Here is a 19898-nt window from a genome sequence, read left to right on the forward strand (position 1 = left end):
ATTTTTCAAGAAATTTAAGATTTTTTGGAAAGTTTCCGCAACTTGCACATCACTACATGTAAATGTAATTAAATTTTATAATCGCTCGAAATGCTTTGAGTGCTTCATGAATTTTAGGGCTAGTACGGTTATAACATAACTCTAGATATTAGATAGGTACCTTACCTACTTACAATAAGCCGTTCGCCTTCGTCACATAATTAGATATTTTAATATTTTATACTTATAAGATACTTATATCAGTATTTGATTGAAAATAAATCGTCTTCGTCTTATTAATGTGTTTTTTTAGATACTTAAGGTACGTAGGTACCTACTCAATACTGGTCCTTACAGGATGCGCAGCTGGAATTGCGCTAAAATAAGGACGAAGTTAAAAGACATCCAATTTATCAGTCATGATGCACCCTGGAAAAGTTGCGATGCCTGCTATAGGTAAGTAAAGCAGGTAATGTCAATATTGAAAATTATAAACAGTCGTAACATCTCGTAATAACATTTTTCACCCGATCATCTGCGTACACAATTGGCGCGAAAACTTTCGTTTTCTAAGTTCAAACCATCAATCGATTCGCGATCGAATCAAAAGCGTCTGTTGACTTAACACTTTATTTGTGTTTTACCGAATTAGTTCGATTCGATCGACTCGCCCCACGTTGAAAATGCACTTATAAAGGCTGGAGAAAGCACTGCGCTCGCAGTCTCCGCTTAACCACCACGCGAACCGTGTTCCCGCGCTTTTTTGACGTTTATTTTTTTTAATTTAAACTTTTTAATCAGTGTTGCAATTCCACGGATTCGCTTCATCACATTAAAATGGATATAAGGTAATATTTAGTTTTAATTGTTGTATTTAGGAGGCGTGTTTTGTGACGGTACTTATTCTTGTAAACATGGGATGCTCTATTGTTGTAAGATGTTAATTTAGTTTCACTGTATTGAATGGAGACACTGTTTAAGTGCCGCCAATAAAACATAAAGATCCAATTAGCTACACTCAGCTAATAATTAATTTTTAGTGCTAATACTTTTGTACTTCAAACCCGTCTAAATAATTTAATTTTAGTTACTTATAATATTTACTCGCAATAGGATAATAATAATTGATTAAATCAAATTATGATTTTATCATAAGTATGAAATGGTAAATTAAAAAAAAAACTATTTTGAAAAACAAATTATTTTGTGTAAATTATTTTCTTTGGGATTCGGATTAAGGAATAGAAAAATCACATGGTTTATATTAGGTATTTGACATAACTCTTATTAAATAAATATGTTAATTTATCAAATTATCCAAAACAATCATCCCTCCCCCCACTAAAACATAAGAGATGATCTACTCCCGTATTAAAGGTGAACAACTCACTTACAAGTTACAACTCCTGTAGTGTATGTCCATTAAAGACTGTAACGAGATGAGATTCGACTTTGCCTCTATATTTAAAAAGAAATACGACAGAGAACCATAAAAAGAACACGCTAAAGATACATCACATTACATAACATCACAATCAGTCATTAATTTACATTTTAAATTTAAATCCAGTTCATCGCTTAAGCCGAGAAAGCGATTGTTAGCTCTCGGCTAGTCGCTCGCGATTTTAATACATTAAGTAATATAATGTAATATGCCGGTCATCCACTTTCTCCGGTAGCGAGTTATAAGATCGCGGAGACCTGCTGTTTGCATTGGTCACGGCTTGTTTACATGTTCATTTTATTTTCTGAAAACAAATAATCCAAGTGTATGACCGTTTCTTGAATTCCGGATTAAGAAGTATTAAAATTTCAAGCTCTACCATGAATACCATGATGAATATCGTGACAAGTAGGTACGCGGCTAACATCTTGACCACTAGACCACCCGGCTAAGGCACACTGTAATAATTATTAGCTACGAGAATGGGGATAGAGGGTCATTGTCAAAATAAAATTTGTAGTCACAGTACATTGTCATGTCTCTACAGAGACCAAAACTTTTAGAACCTCATTTTTGACTCATATCCTTTACTTCATATGTCTTTGTCATTAGTCTGTCATAAAACTTGAAGTCTCGCAACCATAACTACCTACTACGCCATCGAAATGGAAAGTGATCTGGCGGGTGCGTCAGCAAAACTTGCGTACGCGCAGGTCAATTCGAACCTACATTTTGTCATCGAAATAATATCTGTGCAATTTCAGAAAATAGTGTACCTTGTTAAGAAAATTTATTCGATGTAAATTTTTTGACGTTATTATATCGGAAGACTGTGTGTAGTGATGTTTTCGTTATTTTTCATATGTACACGAAGTTCGTACATTTCTGTACCTTACTTATACGTAGGTACATGTTATAACAAGGGAAAAGTACAGTTGAATTAGAGTATCATTTCAATAATTTTAATAGCAAATTTAAGTTTTAATTTGCCTCCGGGATAGTTAGTATACTTTGTACTGTAATTACAGCTTGCGCAGTTTTCCACTCTGTTGACGCATATGTATACTACTTCCAACCTCAGAGCAAAGACATACGGTGCAAAAACTATACAATTTAATATAAATTGGTTCTGTAATTGAAAAGCTCAGGAACCTTATGTAATCCGAGATTCCGTTACAATTTAAACTTCCTTCGTTCCTTGATTGAGGATATCTTCGGTAATGATCATCATAATTTTCCTTTCAGTAGACTCTCACGCAAGAGCATTCGAAACAGCGATAAGGTATCTGTACACTATTCCGGGATAGTAAAATGTGGTACATTATTCCGGGATACTTTGGTTTTTGTCGCAAAATAAGGAAACTATCAGTAAAATCTTAAGTTAATGCAGTATTTAATTAACTATAGATCAAATAGAACCGAAAAAGTCGATTTTCGGATATTTATATTATCTTTTGAAGCCGTGAGGTACCTCCAAACGCGTCAGTCGCAACCACGCAGTGGTTTCTATGGGCGTGTTTGACGGTGAGCTTAACGCGGCAGCGGAACTTCGTAAGGGTTTGCTGTGATGATGGTAAGTTTATTGATATTAAATTTGTATCATAATTATCTTATAGTTATTAAAAGACATTTATATCATCTTTTCAAGTTAATTTAAAACATAATTTTATTAAAATACCCGCTCCCGGAATAATGTACACCATTTTGACGAGGTGTACATAATTGCGGGAGTATCACGGAATAACGGAAACACAGTCCGTAATGTTTTTGTGTACTATTACTATTTGCGGTTAAGTATATTTATATATTTAATGTAAATACATTAAGTAAAGATTACAGATTATAGTGACATAATTACGGTGTATTTTTTAGATTTAAATCTGATAATTGAATACGAAATGTATACTCATTGAGTAATACGTGCGAAATATTGGACTGTGGCATCAACATTAAATTTGTTTAATTTCATAAAATTAAAGCAAAAGGTTTATTTATTTCAATGTTTTGAGTATAATTGTTATATAATCTTCCAATATACTAAGAAAAAAAATCTTGTTTATCTTTTAATATAGCCTTTTTTTGACTGCCGTAATTAAGTACACGACTTTATATGAGTGTATCTTATTCCGGTATACTTATATAAAGTATATTAAAATATATAAACTCATAAAATAAGGTACAGAGACCCGGATATTATGTTTTTAAACTTCCTTAGTTAGCTAAAAAGCTTTATACCGCATATTGGTTTGTCCGTCAGTCAGTCTGTCTGTCTACGATTTAGCTCAATCATCATTAGTACTAGAAAGCTAAAATTTACATGAGGACAATACATAATAGGATAGACATATATAAATATAAAATAGTACCTATTTACACCGATTTCATCAAACATGGCTAAGAAGATAATACTAACATACTTATCTAACACAGCAAAAGGGAGTGTACAAGTTTCTAATAGGGTGGCAACGCGCATGTGACAATTTTTGAGTTGCAGGCGTCCATAGGTTCAGGTGACCGCTTTCCATCAGGCGGATCGTGTGCTTGTTTGCCACCGACGTAGTATTAAAAAAAAGAACACTCTCGATTAATTCAGCACTTTCAAACGAAAAAAACTAATCAAAATCGGTTCATCCATTCGAAAGCGATGCCTTAGACAGACAGACAGTGAAACTTATAACACCCTGTCGTTATATCATATAATCGTTATACCGTAAAATATCATATTTCCCTTCCCATTCCAGCCCACCAAAATATTGCCATATATAAAAAATACACTCTGTATAAACATTTATCAAAACGATATGTGCATTATATATTTATGTAAACAGTATTTTTAATTCGTTTCTTTACATTATGCTTCAACAAAGTGGACTTTAAAGATATCCCGTAATAATGTACAACGACTCCCGGAATTAAAGCCATACCAAAATTGTATCCCGGAATAATGGGCAAACTAAGGGTTTAGTAAAACAACGGTAATTTCTATAAATTAGAAGTTACGATGCAAAATAGTGTCTTAAATCGATCGTAGAAGACTTATCCTCAAAATAAAATAGTTAACACGACTAGAAACTTCGCATTTTTGTTTCAATCCTCACTTAAAGTAGGAAACGTCTTAAGTTCCCGTAATATGGGACAGTTACCTTACAGAAATTTAATCATACAGTCGCCATCAAATTATCTGACTAGGTACACACTTATCTACAGGTGTAGCGCGAAATGGTTTTCCTTCTTATTTTTACGGAAATGTACGTACATGCTAGTTCAGTCAATATGTCAGTACTCAGTACTTCTTATACTGAGACTGACTGAAATAGCTTGATAAGTTCGTACGTTTCCGTAAATATACGAAGGATGACCATTTCGAACTACATCTGTAACACCTTAGCAATAGAGACGTGTTCAGATATAATGGCTACTGTACAGTGTACAGTGTACACATCTTACTCAAAAATATGTCCTATAGCATCTTAGTCCGGTGTAATAAGAGCGTAGTACCATATTTATGAAACGATTATTTCGTATTTTTGCACTTGACTGTACACTTCGTTTCACGAAAGCTGGCACGTATGGAATAAACGAAACTTGATTATAAGTGCGTTTTCACATTATCCGATCCCATATCGGATGTCGGACCGATATCCCATACATTACAGGCGCCATCTTGGATTTTTTCCATTGAAATCCTACCGACATCCGATATCGGATAATGTGAAAACGGACTAAGAGTGACATCTGTCAAGTTTCCATTATGTTGGTTAATTTGTCACACACACATGTATAGTTATTTTCATTCTCTTATTAGTTCCATTCGTGCCACAGCCAGCCCTCCAGCCATGAATGAGTCAGTTTTCATATTTATCTGTGCAATTTCATGCTAATGTCGTTGAATAGAAACGCAAAGCAATTTAATACATCCGGTTCCTGTAATTCAGGATCCTTGGATTGGCTCAGGATACATTGGATCTCTCAATAGTGCGGAAACATTATCCGTATTTCCTTGTCTTCCGGCCATTGAGGATTCGTTGTTTTCTACGATTCTCTTCTCTTTGACCTTTACGAATTGATATCTGACGTATTCGAACAAGGCTTGTACGATGTAAGTAGGACGATGCTCTGTTTTGTTAACCCCCGACGCAAAAACGACGGGGTGTGTTATAAGTTTGACGTGTCTGTCTGTCTGTTTGTTTGTTTGTCTGTCTGTCTGTGTGTGTGTGTGTGTGTGTGTCTGTCTGTGGCATCGTAGCTCCCGAACGGATGAACCGATTTCGATTTAGTTTTTTTTGTTTGAAAGCTGAGTTAGTCGGAAGTGTTCTTAGCCATGTTTCATGAAAATCGGTCCACTATGTCGCGGTCGGGGTTTTTTTCAAAATTTTAATTTTGTGGTTAGGTTATTTCTTCTGATATTTGTTTCTTCAAAAACAAACATAATGCTTGTCACTGACATCCATGTCGTAACTAGATCTAATGTTCGACTATATGAAAAACGCGAATCGGACGATGTATGTTTAAATAGTATCGAAATGCAACGTCATTGATTAGAAAGAAAGGAAGCACTTGTCTACATGCAACTTCGATGCATTTTTATATGAGAGAATACATAAATATGACAGAAATTTTCACATGGAAAATTGGAAATGCCGTACTAATAATTCATTAGATAATTCGATAGCTAACGAATGATAGCAGAATTTCATTGTTTTTATTTATTTTTTTTATCTCCGAAAATGAGGCTTTGACTGTCAGTAACTCAATAGGTAGGTATCCTAAAATAATTGTTTAGATTTAGAGAATTTCCAGACTTTAATTAAACTATGACTTTGTTTACAAATTCCATTTCATACTTCGATTACGTTAATCCCGTTTGTCACTGACCTTGAACAAATTGGAATGTGCAATTGTTTTATTAGTTCCCAGCGTGCGCGCATACAAATTCGCGCACGCAACCGCCGCCATTTTGCAGGAAACCGCCGTTTTTCCAACACATGCGGACATTTGACTTGGTAATAGGAAACTCGTAAATATATTACATTTTGGTTTATAATGACAAATTAGTAACGTTTTACTGGGCAATTATTGTGTCCGTTTTTTTAACAGGTAATTTTGACTCATTGGCGTTAATTGAGTATTATTATTTTTAATTAGGAGTGTGTTTTAACAATTAAAACAAAATGTAATTAATGTAGGTATTTAAAGCATAAAATAGTTAATAAGGCATTTTTACATGTTGCTTACTTCGGGGGATCTACTAATGTCATTTCTTAAAGTTAGCTGGGGGTAACTTTTTATTTTTCGACACATAACAATTAGATAGATTTACAAATATCAATTTTGCCCGTGTCACTTTTATGCTCTGAGGCTTAAATGAGCACGATTGTATCACATACGATGATTTCTATTTTGAGTTGAAAAATCCACTGTAGGTATTGCATGATACTGGCAGGTACTCGAATTTCATTTATAATTTCAGCATAATCGCGTCTACATAAAATTTGCAATATCATCTACGCCAAGTGTTTATACAGATACATAAATTTACATACAATTGTTACGTGTATGCAGATCTGTTACACATAACCGTAATAGATACACCCGGTGTAACAAATTAGTGTTAATTAACGGCTTTCTCTTAATCTTCCATATTACATACATAAAGATAATTGTTACAAGTTTATATCGCATAACATGGTCATTAGACTAGAAATGTTTTATTTTATTTATATTATAATGTCGGACCGATATCCCGTACATTACAGGCGCCATCTTGGATTATTGCTATTGGAATCCTTCCGACATCCGATATCGGATCGGATAATGTGAAAACGGACTAAGGCGCGCTATCGAAAACAACTCATGAATTTTGGTGCAATGTGCAATTTTTAAGGCAAACGACCCAATTTGTCGATATGGGGTTAAGATATTGGAATTAATAGTATTTTATGCAACAGGCGTTTAAAGGAGGTCAAAAAAGACGAGTGGCGTGGGTAACCCTGGCGCTATGGCGCTCGCACTCCCCGCGCCGCCGCCGCCGCCAGCCCCCGGCGCCCCGCGCACACACGCTATATCCCTTAAAGGCTACCTAACAATGCTTTAAGAGCTATATCGTAAGGGTTGGTGCGCGGGGCGCCGGGCGGGGGCGGGCATCTTTTATGTAGGGTTTTAACGATCTATGCACGTCACTGTAAATGACGAATAACAACACGGGAGTAGAAAAAAATGTATAATAATAGGTACCTATTTATTGTTGAAAGAAAACAAGTACATGCATTAGCTGGGCATTTTCGCGAAAAATTCGCGAATTTCTGTTTTTCCCTATGGTTGACTGGTAGAGAATGTCTTAAGGCATTAAGTCTGCCATTTGTACTTTTTTCAATTGTGCAATAAAGTTTTAATAAATAATAAATAAAAAAGATTCAAAAACTTTTTTTTCTCAAATAGGTAAATTTAATGTTTTTCTTACTTAGAATCACGAGCCCTTTCCATCATACTAGGCGGAAAAAAGCGTCCCATTATTAATTTTTCCACTTCGTTACCATTTTTCAAACACTTTGTGCAGCGGTTACAAAGTGGAAAGTATGCAAAATAATAGAATATTTTGGGACCATTTTTTTGTCTCTTGTTTTTAGTCCTAGATTGAAAGGGCTCGTGATTCTGAGTAGGAAAAACATAAAATTTTCCTACCTTAGAAAAAATATTATTGTGATGCTTCTCGCGAAAATGCCCCGCTCACATCTGTATTCTCAAAAGGGATAGACAGAACACATAAACAGCTCAAGTTTCATTTACTTAATAGGCTTACCCACAGACTAGCCAAAGGCAAAGACGCTCAGGGAGAGTAAGCTTAACCTAAGGGTTGAAAGAAACCTCATACCTTCGACGAAACGAAATTTGCTCACGAGTGTAAGTTAGTTAAATCGCGACGGCTTGCTGGAGCGATTTAGGGACTCGAGTCTGCAATATTCTTACGTCCCGAGTTACACACATTTATCGTGGGAGTATGATAAAAAGATATACGAGTAGAGCGTTCTGTAATACCTATTAGGTACTAGCTTTTGCCCGCGGCTTCGCTCGCGTTAAATTCGAAAATCGCGGAATGCTCCATTAAAATTTCCACCCCCCATTTAAGGGAAGTGGGGGTTAGAAAGAGACAAAAAGTCGCCTATGCCACTCTCCATCCCTTCAACTATCTACACTTAAAAAATCACGTCAATTCGTCGCTCTGTTTCGCCGTGAAAGACGGACAAACAAACTTTCCCATTTATAATATTAGTATGGATTTAGTATTAATAGTATTAAGTATGGATATTCCACCGAGTTTTCCATACCAAATGTAACTACATCCCAAACGGTTCAAGTAGCCACATTAACATACTAAAGGAATTATTTCACACAACCACTCAGTGAGGAAAGGCAAGCCCCAGACGTATTGCACAAGTGTTCACTCTAAATTAGCCTTAATTGTTATGGCAGTAAGTGTCATGTGTTCATTAGGTTAGCATAGCTAATGGCGGGTCACACGTGTTGTTATAGGTATTGTTTGAGGAGTTGGTTAATATTTAGGTGTTGTTACTAACTCACATATGTAGGTTTTATATGAGTCAGGAGGCAATTTCGAATGGGGGACAATTTAAACTGACAGTCTTTTCAAGTTTTATACTATTTAACTTGAGTTCCATATGTATAGATCCAATTAAGATACATGCCATATAATATGGTCACATTGGTCACATAAAAATATAAAATATGAAAAAAAATTGTTGAAATTACCCGCTAGTCGAAATTACGTCGAGTGACTAGATTAAAGTAAAGATATTTTAGAAAAATTACAAAGTAATCAAAATAAACTTTCAATTAGAAAATGGTTTAAGCACAGGGTTTAAGTATTTTTTAGGAGTACAGTCGCAATATTGTCACGACAAACTATCTGTAGAAGTATACCTATCACATCTCAGCATAAATGCATTATTCTCTGTCGAGAAAAAAATAACTTGTGACAAGTCATCCGACACAGTGTATTTGGATGACTCGCCCAAAGAATTGAAAACGAAATATTCAACTGAGATAATAATATAAATAACATACATCAGAAGGATCCTTATGACTCCGTTGCAATAAGGCCGTTGTTCTCTGAGATTCCAACAGAAATTCAGATAAAAGATCCTTATTACTAATGAAGCACAGGGATCATTCTCTGATGGAAAGCTGGATATTTATCTTTCGAAGTATTTGTGGGTGGTCTTTCAACTAAATGCAATGAAATGCACTTTATTACGGTATTAGTATCGATGTTTGCAATCTTGTCCCTTTATTTAAAGGTTCAATAACTTGGCCTTTATTTTATTTTTTTCAAAAATGTCGTGTTTGATGAGGACATTGAACTAAAAGCTGGTTATAAATTAAGTTAAGAATTGGTTACTAAGCCCTGTGTAAGTGTAGATGATATCAAAATGATATAAATTGCACATAATCTTTTACACAATAATGTGATATAATGTAATTGCACATAATGCAAGTGCGAAGTGTTACAAAATTTGCAATAAATAAAAGTGCACAGACTTGAAAATCAGGTCGAAAACATAATCGAGATAAGACCAAACATTTTAATTGGCATGCCACACTTCTGCACTTTTTCCCTCGGACGGTACGTAAGAAATGCCTCAATTTCGTTCAAAACCGGTAAAATCATGTCACCACTCGGAAGGCCGGCTATGCTTTGCTTATGCGTTTGCCACTTATGCCAGCCGATTAAGGATTATGCGCAATGATTATTCCGACGCCGCGCATGGACAATTTAACATCCAAAACTGTCAGTGTCGCTCAAATGCATAATGCTCGCAATTATGTACCTAGTCCACTACATAACTCCTGAAAGCAAACGTTTTTATCAAAGTGAGACATGTTTAGGTATTTTTTGTTGCCAACACGCATACATAATTACATACCAATTAATAATAGTTATGTAGGTACTTATGTAGCATTAGCAATCGTTTCATTTTTAGGTAAGCTTAAGAACGACTAGGTAATCGGTAATCCTGTTATTAATGCGCTAATTGATTTCATTTTAACTTCTCTATCGAATAATAGATACATGTCGGTAGTACCTTACCTACCTCTGCACTACCGGCCTAGCACTTTGCTATTCGGCTGGCGAATACGCGTGCCCAGTGTGGCACCGCTCTACTCACGCAGACCAAGTTACCTCGGCACTCAACAACACCTGCCGTATAATTACCGGATGCGTTAAACCGACCCCGCTCAATAAGCTATACCCTCTGGCAGGAACTGCGCCCCCGGAAACCCGCAGAGAGGTGACATGTAGAGTTGAAAAATCGAAGCAGGAACAAGACTCAAGACATCCCCTGCATGGCCACAAGCTACCACCGCCCCGCTTGAAGAGTCGTAGGAGCTTTATGAGGTGTACGGAAGCCATCCGAACTCCACCACCTAAGAAGCGACTTGACCAATGGGAAAGTACCCGCGCCCCTCCCGACGACTACGTCCGTCCCGCCGAACTGCTCCCCGCTGGGCATAAGCCATGGCCGATCTGGAAAGCCTTGAACAGACTGCGCTCCCAGGCCGGCCGCAGTAAAGAGAACTTGCTGAAGTGGGGCGCCCTACACGGCTCAGATACCCAATGCTCATGTGGGACGGCTCCACAAACGATGGAGCACATGCTGTCCTGTCCAGCGTGCCCATTCGACTGCTCTCAACAGGATCTTCGTGATGCGACAGACAGGGCGATAAATGTCGCTACCTTTTGGGCCCGCACAGTCTGAGGCCATCGACACGAGAAGAAGAAGAAGACCTCTGCATTGCTATTGCAACGTGGAGCTGCATAATGCAAAAAGTGATTTGTATAGTTCAAATACGCATCCATGCATGTACTCTGGCAACTTTACGGAGCTAATACAAATAGTTGTATTATGTTATGAATCAATCAGAAGTAAAACCTACTTACTAGGTATTATGTCCACAATTCTATGTATATGTATAATTAGGTAGATACTCTCTTGTTAGTGGGCATTTTCGCGAGAACAATCACCAATTTTTTTTTTCTGAGGTAGGTGAATTTTATGTTTTTCCTACTCAGAATCACGAGCCCTTTCGATCTAGGGCAAAAAACGAGAAAAAAAATGGTCCCAAAATTTTCTATTATTTTGCATACTTTCCACTTTGTAACCGACAACCGTCGTACTAAAGTGTTTGAAAAATGGTAACGAAATGGAAAAATTAAATTTGAGAAGATTTTTTTACCTATAGTAGGATCGACAGGGCTCGTGATTCTGAGTAGGAAAAACATTTACATTTACATTTACGTATTTAACAAAAAAAAAGTTTTTGAACCTTTTTTCGCCAAAATGCCGTAATAAGGACTGTTCAATTGTTCCACCAAGAAACTCTTCCCTGAAGGACAATTTGGAGGTTTCCCTGTCGGAAATGCTCAACGCTGGCGGATATTTCAACAATGATGGAACATCTATATTATCTACTTCTTGTTAAATTGTTGTTAAACGTTTAGATATCCGAAACATATTCGCGATTCCGGTTTTCTATGTCTTCCTGGATAATATACGATTTATAGATCCGGGCTTGTTAATGTTTAGCTGGACGTACTTTCAACTTCGTTTTTATTGGCAAATGTGATTTCAATATCACCTTAGTATTGTATGATGTTCAGAATAATTATTGTGATTTTTTTTTTTTTACATTGGTGACTAAATATGGGCGACTTTTTTTGTTTCTTATCAAAAATTTAAACAAAACTTTCCGTATACTTTAATGTAAATATGATTGTGATCCTGGTTAGGGTCTCGGACATCATCGTTTATTCCATACTAATATTATAAATGGGAAAGTGTGTGTGTCTGTTTGTTTGTCCGTCTTTCACGGCAAAACGGAGCGACGAATTGTCGTGATGTTTTAAGTGGAGATACTTGAAGGGATGGAGAGTGACATAGGCTACTTTTTGTCTCTTTCTAATGCGAGCGAACCGCGGGCAAAAGCTAAGTAGTAAATAATAATTCTAGTTCTTTAATTTAACTTTTCACTTTGATTGTGGCCAAATTAAAATGTCAACCCAAAATAATTAATAGTAGTTAACTAGTTATACAATAGACACAAGTTCATAGTTCTGTTCATGTCATACAGCTCTGTCCTTGACTCTAAACTGAACACTATCAGACTGATCTGCCCATTCATCGATTGTATTACCGTGATTACTTTTATTCTAATGAATGAAAGCAAACCCGCTTCCCCAAGGTTCATTGCCTAACGTCGCTCCAGCGCGTGCGGATCCGAAGTACATATCTATTGTGGATCAAATTATATTGCGAAAGTGTCAGTGTCAACTGCTCATTAGATGTGATCGTAGGTCAAGCGAATTAATTAACCCTTTGTGTTTAATGATAGTTATCGATTAGTTTATTTTAGTTACTTTCACAGCATTATGTCATATGGTATTTTACTATGGGGCAGTGCTTCAGAGATAAATACCATATTTGTTCTGCAGAAGAGGGCTATTCGAGCAATATACAAAATGAACCATAGAGACTCACTTAGAGATAAGTTTAAGGACATTAATATAATGACAGTGCATTGTCAATATATGTATGAGAATATTATGTATGTACATAAAAACATTTGTAAATTTAAGAAAAACTGTGATGTACATAATATAAACACTAGAAATAAGCATAAGCTTGCAGTGCCCTTCACTCGGCTCCATAAAATTAAAAAATCATTCATGGGTAATTGTGTAAGATTTTATAACAAACTTCCTAATGCCATCACTGAACTGTCTTTTAATCGATTTAAACATTATGTAAAGCGTATACTGATCTCTAAAGCCTACTACAGCACACAAGACTACATGAATGATGAAACACTGTGGGATACAAGTATTGCTGAAAACCATTAATTATATAGCTTATTAATGATGATATTGATAATTCAATGTATTTTTACACAATTTTTTTTACATTTAGAATTTATTCTAGAAGTTTTTATACTAGTATTTTTTTATACAATTTAGATTGATATCATTTTATTAAATCAATGTAGTTTTAAAACAATATTGTTTATTGCACCAATAAATTGCTCTGATATTTAGAATAAGATGAATATTGTACACTGTTGACAATTTAAAAGTGCTTATTGTAAGCCTATTTGAATAAAGAATATTTTGATTGATTGATTGATTGGTTAAAGTTATCGTAGCTGACTAGCGCTTATAGTCAGGATTGTGTACCCGGGTCTTTAGCTAAGAGTACCTATCTACAATAGTGGACGCTCTTCTTAGGCGAAGATACGCACTGCACTGTCAAATTGTCAACCGTTGTCAAAGTTGTATAGACCCCAGTGTACAGTCGGAATGATTCCGGAATCACAAATTATCACATTAGAAAATTTAGGAACCACCTAAAATTTTTATATGTAGTCGTCCGAACTCCGAAAATACGTATTCCATTATTTTTTTTCTGAAATTTCCAAGCAATTTGAAACTTTCTAGAACTTGCACATCTGCAGGCATCTTGGAAGGCCGAATATTTCTGAACTTTTTGAAAATTTCTACAAGTTGCACATTTGCTGCATCTCGTTCATCAACTTAGAAGGTCAAATTCATTACTTATATTATTTTTTTGTTTTTACCTGAAGATGTCATAATTAACGCCTTTTAAGTGTGTCTTATTACCACGTAGTAGGTAAGTGACTTACAAATGTCTCACTTTATTTCAGCTAGATGTCGAAATGTGATATTGTGCTAAAAGCAGACTTTGATGTCGCTAAGTAAAGCGACCATCATTCACTTACACAGCTAGGTATTTAGATATAATGTATACTTTAACGTACCTACACAATAGAACCTTGCGTATTATTATCAGTATTATCATTATCACCTATATGTATGTAATGTGTAGATGTTTGACGACCGGTCTGGAGCAGTCGGTAGTGATGACCCTGCCTGCTGCGCCGCGGTCCCGGGTTCGAATCCCGGTAAGGGCATTTTATTTGTGTGATGAGCACAGATATTTGTTCCTGAGAGTCATGGATGTTTTCTATGTATATAAGTATTTATATATTATATATATCGTTGTCTGAGTGCCCACAACACAAGCCTTCTTGAGCTTACCGTGGGCCTCAGTCAATCTGTGTAAGACATGTCCTATAATACTTACCTAATACTTACCTATGTAATGTAGTAATGAGAATATTCATAAAAAAATAAATCATTAAGTACTTTAAGTAGTCAAAAATACAGAAACTTGATTCAAACCTACATACAAATTAAACTATAAGCTCAAATCAAAATATTAGCTCTACTGTAATTAACATAAGGTACTCGTTAAAACAATGACATGTAATCAATTGTTTTGTAATTTGGTACAGTCAAGGTAATAAGTATAGATGCAGACAACGTGCCACAAATATGTATACACAACCTTAAAGTATAATCTACTAGATTTTTCCCGCGGCTTCGCTCGCATTGGAAAGAGTCAAAAAGTAGCCTATGTCACTCTTCATCCCTTCAACTATCTCCACTTAAAAAATCACGTCAATTCGTCGCTCCATTTTGCCGTGAAAGGCGGACAAACAAACAGACACACAAACTTTCCCATTTATAATATTAGTATGGATAAAGTTCCAGCATCTATATTGAATAACTTGGCTGTACGCTGTGACATAGCAACTGTCATTCCTGTTACATGATTTTAAACCTAAACTTATTGTAATAATGTAGAAATTATTATAAATCAATTATTTGGTTCAAGCAGACATGTCTGTTGAGTCGGACAAAGGTCGTTAGGGGTCAATGACCCATTGACAGATGAAAGCCGTATTTGTTTGTGTACAAGTACAGTTATGTAACGCGTACCTAGAGTAGGTCAATAGGTACAACTTGTTTTAAATGGTGGGACGTGACATGGCTTTCGTAAAAGTGGTAAATTGGAAGCGATTTGACAAGATTGACATTTAAAATTTAGATGAATTATGTTGTAAAAGATGTACAACCATAGGTCTTGATATAAGGAAAATTATACATTCGACTTAATTTGGAATTTTGGAAGTATTCAAAATTTATGTTTAATAAAAATAGAATAGTTTATAAGTTAAACAACGTAGCTACTTCATCTCCATAGTAAAGACATAAACGCGCAAGCTAACACTAAACAGAATTATGTTATCATCCCTCTAAATCCCGCGAAGGTAAATTTTTTCCCCTCACTAGCTCGGAAACACGTGTTTTGTCCTTTAATAGCAGCGGGTAAAAACGCATTTTATCCACTAGTGGGTAAAGTAATTTGACCTTGAATAAAGTCAAATTAACTGCTTTAAAATTGATAAAAGTAGGTGAATCTAGTAATAAAGATGATTTACCAGTTTTACCACCTGTGGAACTACTGGAAGCAGTGATAAACGCATTTTTTGCGTTGTAGTTTCCTCGCTATAGTGAGGGGAAAAGTTTTGTGTTACACTCGGGTGCAAATGTACTTTACTTCTCGTGTGTTAAAAAACTCGCAAGTTCAGGATTCTATTCTCGAACCACTCGCTTCGCTCGTGGTTCAACTATAGAATCCTTACACTTGCTTGTTTTTCAATTCCACACTCGGCGTTAAAATACAACTTTGCCCCCTTGTATAACAAATAACTATTGTTCTTGTAAGTATTCTAAAATAAACTTTGAACTTTTCAGAGGAGAACAAAATTGAAAAACAAAAAAGTTTATGGGTTCTCAGGAGTAGTAGGCATGAGGTCGATATCATTAAACACGGTTGACTTGATGCGCTTCTGCGGCGTTGAATCCATAATAAAATGTAGGTCAGTATCCATACTAATATTATAAATGGGAAAGTGTGTGTGTCTGTTTGTTTGTCCGTCTTTCACGGCAAAACGGAGCTACGAATCGACGTGATTTTTTAAGTGGAGATAGTTGAGGGGATGGAGAGTGACATAGGCTACTTTTTGTCTCTTTCTGACGCGGGCAAAATCTAGTAACTTATAAATTCATTACTACGCAGAGTATGGCTGGTGAAAAAGAAACATCATATTTTAAACGTGAGTGAGATGGCCTGAGATGTGCCTGCGATTAAGAGGATGCGGTAGCGAAAATGCTAAAATGGAAAGGAGCCCCCCCTTTCAACTTGGGAAGTTTAGTTAAGTATACAAGTGTTATAACTAGATAGCTTTTAAGTTTAGTCTTAGTTTCTTATATAATTATGTAAATATGTTCATGTAAATAAAGAGATATTAAATACTAGATATATACTTATCGAAAAAAAAATTGTCCATTAAGAACAACTCTGTCTGTGTGTGTTGTCTGGAAGAGATCGCTCTTTAGCGATAAGAACGCCTGTTGTCTACCATAGTTAATTAAAGTTATGTGATGTAATCTTGTTATATTGGTGAACAATAAAGAATATTTGTATTGTATTGTATTGTAACTCAGTCAAAAGATATTTCAAAAAAATCTTTAAAATCGAGGTTCCGCTCTCGACTCTTTCCTCCTTCAAAACTTAATCAATCGGAATGAGAATCTGAATAACAATGAAATAATCTATGTCGGACCGTTTAGCTTTTTTGGTTAATAGTTACCAATCTTGAGTATCACACCTTTTTTTGCGGCACAATGAAAAAGGCCGTTTTAGGAAATGTTTGATTGGCTCTAGAATCTTTAAAAAGCAGAATATCAAAAAAATCAAAACGGTCCGACACAGATAAAAATAATAACAATCTGTGTTGAAATTATTGCTCTATCTTCAAAAACCAGGGAGAAAATAGTCGAGAGCGTTTGTATGGAGAATTGACCCCTACCGTACCGTCTTAACACCAAAATTAGATCAGATTGAGGTCTATTATTAACAGTCGATAATATATATATGTTATCTTATTCATGAGATACTATTGAGCGTAATTTGCTTCCTACAGCACGCAGCAAATAGTCATTACGATAAATTACATAATGTTTGATGACTTGAGCAAAATGTAGGCAGCTCTCTAGTGATAATATATAAGATTAGAGACGCAAAAAAGGTGTACCTACACGGTTTTCTGGCACATAACATTCATGACTGGACGTTGTCGTCGAATGTTTTACGTCATATTAACAGGTAACTAAAATGAATGTCATGTTTTTTTTTAAATACCAATCCAAATTAAAAATACCATCAAAGTAACCCCAAATTTTCCTAAAGCCACCCCGGTTGACCGTATCTAAGAAAACACATGAAAATTATCGAGGAAACAAAAGCATAACGTCTAAAACGCTTAAGGTACCTATCTGAAATAATTTATATGTCGAAGAAACATAAATAACAAAGAACGGGCTTTTCTTTAGTTCTAAAACGGTTTGAAGTTTAACCAAGTATTAGGTATTAATTTTTTGACCTAATTATTTCAGTTAATCATAATTACTCCGTGAATATTTATATCGAGTCTGAGATCGGAGCCACATGTGGTCGCCAGTCACTGACCACGTGCATAGGTGCGCCGGTAAGGGTATGTACACACCGACCATCCTTTGATAAAACCAAAGACCTATATAACTTCGTATAGACCGATAAAGTCTAAGAAAAAAACGTACCCCAAAACCATACAGAAAAAGGTCCGGTGAGCTAGATGGCGATACACCTTTGGGGTACGCTCGGCTAGATGGCGCTAATATTAATATTAGACATTTTAAAACATATCAAGCTAAGAATATGGCCCAAATTGTCAAAACTGAGGTTCAAAAGTTTTAAGCCTGTGTCGAGAGATGGCAGTCTATGCACTGTGATTACACATTTTACTTTGACAGTAACTCTTTTTAATACTCGATCCTCTTTGATAAAACATAGAGCAAAATTAATACAATCAGTATCTCCACATTTGTCTCTTTGTTATTAAGTTTTTTAACCAGTATTTTTTCTATCCAAATTTTAGTCAAGCTTGTGTATTTTTAATTGATTTGTTAAGGACTGTTTAGTTAAAATAAATCCAATCATCATAATTATTCTTGCCTTTAATACCCTTTTAATCGGCCGGCTCGATCGGCACTTAAAATAAATCCAATGTAACAGCTAATTTTTGCATCTCATAACTCTAGGCTCCCAAATCGGCCGGTCGCGTGATAAACGATATAATGTCAGGCCGTCCTTTTCGCACTATTTGCAAGTGCAATAGGGACATACCAATGCGATAAAGTTTATCCAACTAGTTTGCTACGCTCCACCCGCAGGGCTCATCCAATATTTGCAAACCTTAATCTCGGTTAATAGCTATAAGGGTTACAAAATACCCCGTGTTACCATTTTACCACCAACTGGTCGGTCCACACCCACTCATTATCACATGTATATGTGGAGCAAGTGACATGCCACACCACACATTAGGCATACTTCACGTGGTCGTACCAACCGGATCCGAGCGGGCTACATACCGAGCAATCGATTCGGACAGCATTTTGGCGTAATTACTGGCAGCTTGTGACCTTGGTGTACTGTCGTAATGTGATGTAATGAGTAACTTGTCTTATTTAGCAAGTAGATCATCGGATCATCACAACATAATTATGGGTTGCCCACAAATTAAGTCAACTATTCGTTAACGGCCTCTCCGAAACGCTTTAATCGCAGGCTTTAATCGATACCATAGCCTGCGATTTAAGCGATTGATTTATTTGATCTTAGCCAGCAATCTAAATCACACGTAGACTATTAATTATATTTGCATAGCCTATTAAAGCTTTTACGAATGGAAATTAGGTACTATGTCTGTTCTTTCATTATTATTCTTTCATTGAACTTCACCGGAAGTAATTTCTAGATGATACATAAAATTATTCTTGCAGTCTATAAGTAGGTACTTTTGTTAAGACGGCAATTCTGTCAGCCTATTATGCTTCCAATTTTATCACTTATCTACTCGTACGTGGATAACACACCCGGGTCGTCAGTTTCTGGCAAGCATGTCTGTGTGAGAGTGACAGCCGGCGTATCATGCTGCCAATTTTATCACTTATCCACGTGGATAAGACATCTGTCACTATCACACTGACATACTTGCTAAAGCGTGACGGATGCTTTATCCACGTGGATAAGTGATAAAATTGGCAGCATGATACGCCGATAGGTGTCTTATCCACGTTGATAAGTGATAAAATTGGAAGCATAATCGCCCAGCTGAAATGGCCAAAAAGAGATCATTTGGCTATACCTACTCTATAGTAGCATGATCGAAATATTTGAAATTATTACACGCAGCCCTTCATGAATATTAAAATCAAGACTAGACAAGAAGTTTACAGCTAATTCCGAGTTGAAACGGCTTTCTAAACTAAACACGAGCCGAATGCGTACAACACTAAAGTAACCGCGCTCAATGATGCCAATTTATACACATTTGCGCTAATATCTGTGGGAGATAACTTCAGATAAGTAACAATGTTACAGTATGCGTGTTTCTCATTTATGGATTGTGATTTTTAAGTTGTCTCACGGCC

At 35.9% G+C, this 19898-nt stretch overlaps 1 protein-coding gene across 1 annotated transcript in view; it reads left to right on the forward strand.

Annotated features, from left to right (window-relative positions):
• Positions 1 to 699: 699 nt before the first annotated feature.
• The window catches only part of LOC125227154 (putative mediator of RNA polymerase II transcription subunit 26), a 32891-nt gene continuing 13692 nt past the window's right edge, over positions 700 to 19898 (forward strand). The window contains exon 1 of the mRNA XM_048131376.1: positions 700 to 827. Coding sequence (XP_047987333.1) covers positions 817 to 827 — 11 coding nt within the window. The 5' untranslated portion in view covers positions 700 to 816. The remainder of the gene's footprint in view (positions 828 to 19898) is intronic.

The sequence above is a fragment of the Leguminivora glycinivorella genome, chromosome 6 (genome assembly GCF_023078275.1).
Source record: "Leguminivora glycinivorella isolate SPB_JAAS2020 chromosome 6, LegGlyc_1.1, whole genome shotgun sequence".
Taxonomy (NCBI): domain Eukaryota; kingdom Metazoa; phylum Arthropoda; class Insecta; order Lepidoptera; family Tortricidae; genus Leguminivora; species Leguminivora glycinivorella.